Raw genomic sequence first — 10,819 nt, 5'->3', positions numbered from 1 at the left:
TTTTTGAAAATGTAATATTTTGTTAATACTAAGCAATGGTGAAGAGATGGCGATGTATTTTTCAAAAACAGTTTTGGAGGGAAAAAACGAAAGGCGTAAGGTTTTATTTTAAAGACAAACGATATCTAATTTTTCTTTCAAAAGGTCCCCCCTTTGCCTGATTGGTGGTTGCACCAAATCAGAGCGGTACCCGCTCTGATACCACTTGTAAGACCGTTAGATTCGATAGAGGGGGGGTGAATATCGATTCGAAAAAACAAGAGTTTAAGCGCAACGGAAAAAGATAAAGTAGACACAGATATTTTTACTTCGTTCGGAGCCTGTGACGACTCCTACTCGAAGGCCCGTGGTCCTTGACCACTTTCGTTGGGCAATCACTAGCAGGTCGAAATATGATTACAGAAAAAGTACAGGAGATGCTAGTAATAATAAAGCAATACCGACAAAAGGAAAATTAAACAAAAACCGGAAGAGCACTTTTGTCGGAGCGTCGTTGACGTCGCACTTGAACGTCGAGCAGCAAGATCAGCAGAAGAGTTCTCAGTCAAAGTTGATTCTGAAGCTCCTGTCTGGGGCTTCTTTTATATGCTGTTCCGGGCGCCTGGATCCCTTCCGGGCGCCTGGAGTGTGACGTAACTGCTCAAATCAAGATGCTCCACGTAGCGACGAGGTGTCTGGATAAAATTCGCCTTCCGGGCGCCCGGACCACCTTGTTCCAGAAAGACTCCTTTTTCCTGCAAAACAAGGTTAGTCCGAGGCAAATATATATCCTGTAAAACAAATGGTTAGCACAGTTAAAGTTCAACAGATAGATAAAGAGAGTATGACTTAGATTCCGTCTTTCCGAGACCGGAATCTAGTCACGATCTCGACTTAGACATCCGAAATGGATCTAAGCCGGATCGACGCCTAATGTCCCCTTCCCGGGAACGCGTCCTCACAGTCACTCCCCTCCAATGACTTACCTCACTTACCTGCCAGACGTCCGGTCAGCCCGTCGACCCGTCTGGACTTCTCGCCAAGCGTCCGGTCAGCCCGTCGACCCGCTTGGACTTCTCGCCAGCTATCCGGTCAGCCCGTCGACCTAGCTGGACTTCTCGCCAAGCGTCCGGTCAGCCCGTCGACCCGCTTGGACTTCTCGCCAGCTATCCGGTCAGCCCGTCGACCTAGCTGGACTTCGTGCCAGACATCCGGTCAGCCCGTCGACCTGTCTGGGCTTCTCCTGCACACTTGATCAAAGTGTCAAAAAATAACAAACTAACTTAACCTGATTTGTCATTCATCAAAACCTGGGTTAAATCGTTAGTGCTAACCGCACCAACAGACCCTAGCTGTGTTATTTCACATGGCCATGCATTTTATCTAGAGAAGAAACAGAGTCAGGCCATGTGAATCCATACGGTCGTGTGAGATTTCTAGAAACCAAGTAGACCTTGGCCGTGTGGGTCTACTACCCCTATTTTCCACTGCGATGGTTTTCTGTTGTGGGTTGGGTTTTCCTCGAGTAGTGGAGTAGGTTGTATAATAAACTGCGTGTTGTGATGTGTTGTGTAGTCAACCGGAGGTTGATTTACTAGATTTACAAGTCAAGTAAATCTAGTAGCTAGACATGTATCCGGTAATGCATTGTATGTCACTAAATAAGTACACAATGCAAGAATCAAGAGGACATAATCATAAATACATAATAGATAACAATATGGTAAACTACGGTATCAAGTAGTGACATACTAAGCAGATATAAGCATAACTATTACTACTAGTTATAACTCACTAAGCATATCAGAATGACAATATCAAAATATAAGTCAAAGGTACCTGCCTCAAAAATGAAGATCGTATCTGAAAGATCCCACGTCGAGACGCTCGTCTCGAATCAAAGTCCTATAACACAATACTGATTAAAAATCATATCTTACCCCCCAAAAAACTAACCTAAATCCAAATCCAATTATAAACCCTAATTGGATTATCTGACTCCTTATCAATTCTAACTAATCCATTCTATTGATGTAGGTACAATCAGAAGTAAGATTTCATTACCCAACCATTGCTTGTTCTCCTTCTTCTCTGGTGGTTCCCTGCGACGGAAGTAGCACTGATTAGGGTTGGTCGCTGTCGGATCTAGCTGTTGGCCTCAGTGGAGAGGAGAAAATGAGATCGGAAGAAACACAAGGCTAAGGATTGACTGAGATGAAGGAAATAATAACACAAAAAGAGACTGGCCCTCTCGTGATGGCTGATGGCATTGGCATCACCGTGTTGGCCTCACGTGAAGTGGCGACAGTGGGGTGGCAGCGATCGAGCAGCAACAATCAGGAAAAGTGCACAGTTGTCACAGCCCTACCCACAGAGTGTCGTCCGGTGATGCAGGATAGGTGTACTCTGATAGCATCCTGTCTACTCAGTCACTCAGGAGTAGTGATGGCAGAGTGCACAGTTGTCACAGCCCTACCCACTCGACCTCACCACCGTGTGTGAGGTGGCTGACTGGCGTCAGCGGTGACCAAGACATTTGCATCATATGCATGGATTGTATTTATTGCTTGTGATTGCTGCATTTTGGATGCTGCACTTTTGTGGTTGCATATGATTGACATGCATACAGGAGACATGATTTGTTTGGTCTGATGACTCTTATATTCGGGTAGGAGGTCCTGGTGAGTACAACTTCTTTACTTGTTCAGTTTTCACATTTCCTATTTTTGATTAGGAGACTGTACTCCATGATGATTACTGTTAGATATATCTTATTATGCATGTCAGCTTGATACCCGCTGAGTTGTTGAACTCAACCCGCTGAGTTGTTGAACTCAACCCGCTGAGTTGTTGAACTCACCCCGTAGCTTGATACCCACTGAGTTGTTGAACCCACCCCGTTGCTTTATTTCTATTTTAGGATGAGGCTGTCAAGAGGTTCCAGTCGCTAGTCCCCCACCTAATGTAGATATGGTTTACTACTTTCAGACTTTGTTTCCTTGTTTTGTGATCTACATACTTGTGATGTGTAGATCTTGTACTCATGGATTTTATATCAAGTTTTGGTCTACTACCCTTATTTTCCGCTGCGATAGTTTTCTGTTATGTGTTGGGTTTTCCTCAAGTAGTAGAGTAGGTTGTATAATAAACTACGTGTTGTGATGTGTTGTGTAGTCAGCCGAAGGCTGATTTATTATAAACTATGTGGATTGTTTGTTTATATTATTGTATATGTTTCGGCTGTGTTGGTCGAGGATTGTGAGGGACCTTGAGGGTTGTGTAGTCAGGCTCCAGATTGTCACCCGTACAGGGGAGATGTTGTCGAAATTTCACCGGCAGGGACTCCCCCGGGGCATGACAATTTATTTGGTATCAGAGCCAAGTTTTGTGAGACAATCTGGGCACTTTTCAGATTTGTATGGATTTCCGTCGATTTTTATATTTCGAAATTCTGAGGTATTCTTTGACGAGGTCATAATTGGGGACTTGGCAGCGACGGGACATCTCCAAACGATAAATAGGTAAAATGATTAATTTTATAATTTTGGTACCAGTAGTAATACATGTGTAATAATTTAACAGATATGAAGTGAACTACACGTGTTCCCGCGCTGAGACGTGGTGCAGGACAACCACGTAAGAGGGCGTTGGAATCCTTGGTGACAGAGTCGCCAGAGGGGTCATCTGGGATCGAGCCTGTCGGGCAGGGACAGACTCCTCATGGTACTGTGGGCGCATCAGGCTCTCAGATTCCGACGGTTCCTTCTCCAGAGGTACTTACCCTGACCATAACTGTCGGAACCACCCCTACAGTATTCACGGTACTACCAGCGGTAGCACTTGCGACATATCCGGCCCCTCCACCAGCAATGCTAGCTGTTGCATACCCGACACCTCCTTCAGCCGTGCCTACTGCATACCTGGCACTACCGCCACCTATGCCTGCTACTGCATACCCGGCACCCGCACCAGTAGTCCTAGCAGTACCAGTTGCTCCTTATGCGGTACCACTACCTACCGTACCTCCAGTCGCTCCTACCTATATTGACCCTGCAGTGCCACCAGTGGTACCTGCCCCGACTTATGCAGCAACACTAGGGGTACTTTCCCCAGCCTATCCAGCGGTACTACTTGTAGTACCAACTCCAGTGGTTCTGCCAGTTCCCACGGTGATCCCTACTCACCCTACTGATATGGTTATGACACGAGCTCAGATCCCAACTTTAATAGAGTCGGTGAAAAGCTGATTCACACTATTCCGTGGAGAGACTGATCCGAGTGTAGCTCAGTCTTGGATAGAGACTATGGAGTGCACTTTCTTTTATATGGCTTGCTCCGAGTGGGAGAAAGTAGAGCTGGCTGCTTTCCATTTACGGGACAAGGCCGATATCTGGTGGGACACGCAATGCTTGATCATAGGTGAGCAGCACATTACCTGGGCGAGATTTAGAGAGGCTTTTGATAGACGATATTTTTCACGGTCATATCAGATGACACTCCGTTAGGATTTTCGGAGTCTTCGGCAGAACAACTGCATAGTGACAGAATATAATACTGAATTTAATCGATTAGCTAGATTTTGTCCAGATTTAGTTGTTGAGGACATATCACATATGCTTCAGTTTGTCTAGGAACTGGATGGACATCTGCAAGTAAATATTGCAGGTTTTGGTAATTCGTCTTACATAGAGACATTGGATAGAGCACTTATGATTGAATTGGCTCAGTAGAGAGTGTATCCGGACAAGAAAAGGAAGCAGACAAATCGGACTTCAGGACAGACCTAGCAGCCATAAGCTACCGGACCACGGTAGAGTGGTCGTAGTTAGGTGAGTCAGGGTACTTCTGGGATATCTGGTCGACCTCAAAAGTTAGGGCGATCTTCATCAAGATGTTTCTGGCATCCTCAACACAACCAGAAATAGATCGCCAACGACATTCACTACACCCGATGTGGGTCTAGAGATCACATCACATCATCTTGTCCCCTGGGACAGTTTATTTGCTATTATTGCAAACTATCTGGGCACATGAGCCGAGATTGTTCGCTGAAGGCTCAACATATGGCTTTCGAAGTCTCTATTCAAGGAGGATAGTACATTCAGACAGGGATTCAGCGAGGGGGGCAGAAAGCCCAATCTTCACATCGTCAGCAGAGGGCAGCTCCCCCTGCAGTAGTTGCATATGGCATGCACAGACAGGAGCATTCCAATACTTTTACGGTATCATAGAGTCCTATCTCAGGACCTTAGTATTAGATGCAGGGGCAGTATCAGCTACAGCCCCAGCCACTGGTTTAGTACTAGTCGCAGCCTCAGCCCCTAGTGCAGTACTAGCCGCAGTCGTAGCCACAGGTTCAGTATCAATCGCAGCCCTCCTATCCATCTTTGGCTCAGTATCTGACACTGCTTCAGTGGCAGACTCAAGCTCAGGCAGAACAACCTTTGGCAGTGCTACCACCTCCACCCCGCCAGAGATTAGACGAATTCACACGAATACCAGAGAGGATGCGCAGCGGGCCGACAGATCCATTTCTTGCGGTAGGGTTTTACTTTATGCATTTTCTGCTAATATGCTAATTGATACGGGTAGTTCGCATTCCTTTATTTCTCATGCATTTATGATGGAGATTGGTAGACTACCTATCCTTAGACTGCGACGACTGACCGTCGCCCTGTCGTCCGGTGATGCATTGGACGTCACTCAGGAGGTTAGAGGATGCCCATTGGACTTTGACAACCGTATACTCATTGTGGATTTATTAGTACTGGAAATGGTCGAGTTTGACACTATCCTTGGCATGGATTGGCTGTCAGCATACCATGCCACGATTGATTGTCAGACGAGGGTGGTCACATTCTGACCTCCAGACCAACCCTTATGGGATTTCATTGGCATCAGGGATGACGGTATATCGACCATTTCTACTATTCAGGATCAGAAGCTGCTTTCACATGGCTGTCAGAGATTTCTATTGTCTTTAATTAATGCTGAGGACAACAATAGTTCTAAGCTCTCAGACATACCAGTGGTCCGAGAGTATCCGGATGTTTTATTTCCAGATGAGCTACTAGGCTCGCCTCCCTGAAGGCAAGTGAAGTTTGCTATTGATCTAATTCCGGGGGTCGTGCCGTCATTGGAAGCTCTTTACCGTATGACACCGAAAGAGTTGGATGAGCTAAAGGTCCAACTCCAGAAGTTATTGGACAGGGGATTTATTCACCCTAGTGTATCTCTGTGGGGGTCCTCTGATATTGTTCGTCAAGAAAAAGGATGGTACTCTGATGTTGTACATCAATTATAGACAGTTGAATGCAGTGACCATCAGAAATAAGTACCCCTTACCATGGATCGAGGATTTGTTTAATCAGCTCAGAGGTACATCAGTGTATTCTAAGATTGATCTGCAGTCTGGATATCATCAGCTGAGAGTCAAAGATTCTAATATTCAGAAGACAACATTCCGCACCAGATATGGACATTATGAGTTTTTGGTAATGTCATTTAGGCTTACCAATGCTCCAGTGGTATTTATGGATTTGATGAATCGTGTCTTTTTGGAGTATCTAGATCAGTTCATTATCATTTTCATCGACAACATTTTGATCTACTCGTGTTCCGAGGAGGAGCATACACATCATCTTTGCATAGTCTTAGAGACTCTTCGATAACATCGTCTATATGCGAAGTTTAGCAAGTGTGCTTTCTGGCTATCATCAGTCGATTTTCTGGGACACGTGGTTTCTAACCGAGGTATTTCCGTAGACCCTCAAAAGATCGAGGCTATCACCAGTTGGGAGCAACCAAAATCAGTTCAGGAGATCTGCAGTTTCTTGGGATTAGTCGAATATTATAGACGGTTCAGTGAGGGTTTCTCTCACATTGCTATGTCATTGACACACCTGACCAGGAAAGGCATGAAGTTCACGTGGTCAGAAGCTTGCGAGACCAGCTTCCAGGAGTTGAAACGGAGACTAGTGTCGGCACTAGTACTGGTTTTGCCCTCTGGAGAGGATGGATTCGTGCTCTACACCAACGCTTCTCTGCAGGGTTTGGGTGTTGTTTTGATGCAACATGACAGGGTAGTCTCCTATGCTTCTTGTCAATTGAAGGAGCATGAGAAGAACTACCCAGTACATGATTTGGAGCTGGCCGCTATTATCTTTGCTTTGAAGATTTGGCGGTATCATCTGTATAGTATTACATTTGAGATTCTCACTGATCATAAGAGTCTTAAATATCTTTTCACTCAGAAGGAACTCAATCTCCAACAAACGAGATGGATAGAGTTCCTGAAGGATTATGACTGTACTATTAGGTACAACCTAGGGAAAGCTAATGTGGTTGTCGATGCACTTAGTCGGAAGTCCAGAGGGACTTTAGCTTGCCACCGAGTTTTGGTTATGGACTTGATTCAGGGTTTCTCCGAGTTGGGTCTTGAGAAGCAGGGACAGACATTACAAGGTATTCTGGTTACCATGGTTGCTCAGTCGTTGATCAGGATGAGGATCCGAGAGGTCCAGGCCAGTGATTAGCGCTTACTGTTCATTGGCAGCTAGATAGCTTTCGGGCAACAGATAGAGTTCACCCGAGATGACGAGGGTATTATTTATTTCCGAGGTAGGTTATGCATACCTCAATCTCAACTAGTTATGGAGGAGTTACTTCAGGAGGCTCATCGCTCCCGTTTTGCTATCCACCCAGGTGGAACCCACATGTATCGAGATTTGAGGCGTTCCTATTAGTGGAACGGCATGAAGAAAGACATTGTGAAGTTTGTAGCTAGATGTCTAGTCTGTCAGCAGGTGAAGGCTAAGCACCAGAGACCTACCAATTTACTTTAGAGGATTCCTATTCCGGAGTGGAAATGGGAGCACATCACCATGGATTTTGTGGTGAGTTTGCCTAGGACACGATGAGGCCATGACGCGATTTGGGTAATCATTGATCGATTAACCAAATCCACACACTTCTTAGCGATCCGGAAGACTGATTCTCTGGATCAATTGGTAGAGCTGTATTATCGGGAGATCATCAGATTGCATGGTCTTCCCTTGAGCATTATATCGGATAGAGACCCACGGTTTATGTCCTGGTTCTAGCAAAGTCTGCAACAGGCCTTGGGCACACAACTCTGGTTCAGTACAGCATTCCATCTGCAGACAAATGGACAGTCAGAGCAGACCATCCAGACTTTAGAGGACTTTTCTGAGGGCTTGCGTTATGGATTTTGGAGGCAGCTGGGAGGACCACTTACCATTAGTAGAGTTCGCCTACAACAACAACTATCATTCAGCTATCTAGATGGCAACATTTGAAGTGTTGTATGATAGGCCTTGTCGGACACCCACCCTCTAGGAGGAGGTTGGGGAGGCCCAGCTGCTAGAACCTCAGAGAGCTCGGCAGGAGACAGAGTTGGTCCATACTATCAAACGGAGGATGTCCGAGGCGCAAGACCGGTAGAAGAGTTATGTGGATCGGAGACGTATGTTGGTGCAATATTCCCTAGGTCAAGGTTGACTTAGTTGACTAAGCTTGAGATGTCTCAAGCTTGAGTCTTGATGCTTGGGTTTCGATGTTTGACAATACATGAAAACTGATAATACATGGAGATTACAGGTGCAATCATTCATTTGGGGAGATTGTTGGTACAATTCTCCTCTGGTTAAGGTTGGCCAGTTAAGATGTGAACAAGAGTCAAGTAGGTCAAAACTGACTGGATACTTGACTGAGAAGTCCTGGTGAGTGAAGGCAGACAGTTAGAAAATTTTGGTAAGTGAAGCCAGGTAAAAGACCTAGTGAGTGAAGCTAGGCAGTGTGAAAGTCCTGGTGAGTGAAGCCAGACAGGTGGGAAACCCTAGTGAGTGAAGCTAGGTGAATGTCTTGGTGAGTGAAGCCAGGTAGATGGGAAGTCCTAGTGAGTGAAGCCATACAGATGGGAAGTCCTGGTGAGTGAATCCAGGCACGTGGAAATCCAGGAGGGTCAAGGTTGACTGGACACCTGGTATTGAGAAGTCCAAGTAGGTCAAAGGGTTGACCGAATACTTGGCACGAGGAGAAAAATCTAAGTGTGTTAAAGGGATTGACCGGACACTTGGTGAGGAAGTTCTAGCAGGTCAAGGGTGATCGGATGCTAGGCATGATGTCCCAACAGGTCATGGTTGACCGGATGTTGGTTTTAGGGGCTTTGGACGTGATTTGGTAAGTCACATGTGAGTCCAATCGATCAACCGATCAATTGACTCATTTCTAATCGATCGATTGATTGATTGGAAATGTCTCGCGACAAAGGTTTCTCCCAATCGATCGGTTGATCAATTGGAGAAGAATTGGCATCGCACAGAACGCCTCCCAATCAATCACCCGATCGATTAGGAGCCTCCAATCGATCGGGCGATCGATTGGAGCACAGGAAATCGCTCGAGAACCCTGAATCGATCGGGTAATCGATTCAGACGATTTCCAGAGAGCACAGAGGCACTATGGATCGATCAACCGATCGATCCAAAGCCTCCCCAATCGATTAGGAGCAATCCAATCGATTGGGATCCGACCGTTGGTGCAGATTATATCCGTTGGCGAGTGTTCTTCTTTGCATAGCTCACACGGCTACATCCTGATTAATCCCAGATACACAGCGAATTCTCCACAGAGCTCATCGCCAGTTCTTGAAGCTTCTTGGAGCAAGGTGTTCTTGCACTTCCAACGTCAAGAGGCATTCTAAACAAGAAGGAAAAAGAAAGCTAGGGGTTTATGCTGTAAAATCTTGTAAGATTTACTTGTATTTGCTTCTTCTTTTCTTCTTATTGTGTGTGAGTCCTGTACAGACTTCTCCACCTTCGGTAGTTACCTAGAGGAGTGTTTTCATAGTGGAGAGTGCGTGTCATGTGTGGATCCTTGGATTATTCACCTCTTCTTGAGGTGGATACCAAGTAAATCCTTGTGTTGGCGTTGTAATTGTGTTTCTTGTATTTTCTGCTGCCTATCATCACCAAGAAACAAACAATGACGAGCACGACGAGCTATTCACCCCCCCTCTAGCACATTTCGACACTAACAAGTGGTATCAGAGTGAGGTCGTTCTTCACCGAAATCATCACCGGAAGGGGCAACAAAGTTAGAGGGCAAAGAAGTTGAAGCAAATTCAAAAGTCGAAGACTTCATCAAAAGGCTCAACTTCAAAATGGAATTCTGAGATGGACTCGGATTCGACACGAGGGTGCCTCCACCATTCATTATGACAAGTTTCGATTCTTGGAAATCAAGAATCAAAAATTTCTTGATGATGGAGATAGAGCAATGATTTGCTCTAATGGAAGGCTTTAAAGCTCCAAGAAATTCAAAAGGCAAGATCCTCAAGAAGAGCAAATGGAGCCAAGAGCAAATTCAAAGGAGTGAGGCAAATGACAAAGTGACCAAGCTATTGGTCAATTTATTGCCAAGCAATATTTTGGCTCAAATTGGAGAATTTGAGGATGCCAATGAGCTTTGGAGCAAATTGGCAAAGATTCATGAGATCCCCTCCACTTTACCAAATCAAGAAGAATCCAAAGAGGGTGACTCAGTGGATCAAGGTCAAGAGCAAGAGGACTCCGAAGTTGAGAGATGATCAACTTCCGAAGAGGAAGTCCAAGAAGCCTCATCTTTAAAGGAATGCAATGAAAAGAGCAAGGAAGGAGCATATTCCTTGTTCCATGTACAAGATAAAGATGGTGACTCAGTGGATCAAGGTCAAGAGCAAGAGGACTCCGAAGTTGAGAGATGATCAACTTCCGAAGAGGAAGTCCAAGAAGCCTCATCTTTAAAGGAATGCAATGAAAAGAGCAAGGAAGGAGCATAT

At 45.4% G+C, this 10,819-nt stretch overlaps 1 protein-coding gene across 1 annotated transcript; it reads left to right on the top strand.

Annotated features, from left to right (window-relative positions):
* Positions 1–2,193: 2,193 nt before the first annotated feature.
* On the top strand, positions 2,194–4,226 carry LOC122050347 (lysine-rich arabinogalactan protein 19-like). The gene is made up of 2 exons (XM_042611257.1): positions 2,194–2,272; positions 3,607–4,226. The coding sequence occupies exons 1-2, from the start codon at positions 2,194–2,196 to the stop codon at positions 4,224–4,226; spliced, it is 699 nt and encodes a 232-aa protein (XP_042467191.1).
* Positions 4,227–10,819: the final 6,593 nt, after the last annotated feature.

This window comes from Zingiber officinale, chromosome 3A, assembly GCF_018446385.1.
Source record: "Zingiber officinale cultivar Zhangliang chromosome 3A, Zo_v1.1, whole genome shotgun sequence".
Taxonomy (NCBI): Eukaryota; Viridiplantae; Streptophyta; class Magnoliopsida; order Zingiberales; family Zingiberaceae; genus Zingiber; species Zingiber officinale.
Note: the sequence above shows the minus strand (reverse complement) of the source record. Positions and strands in the feature narration are given on the sequence as shown.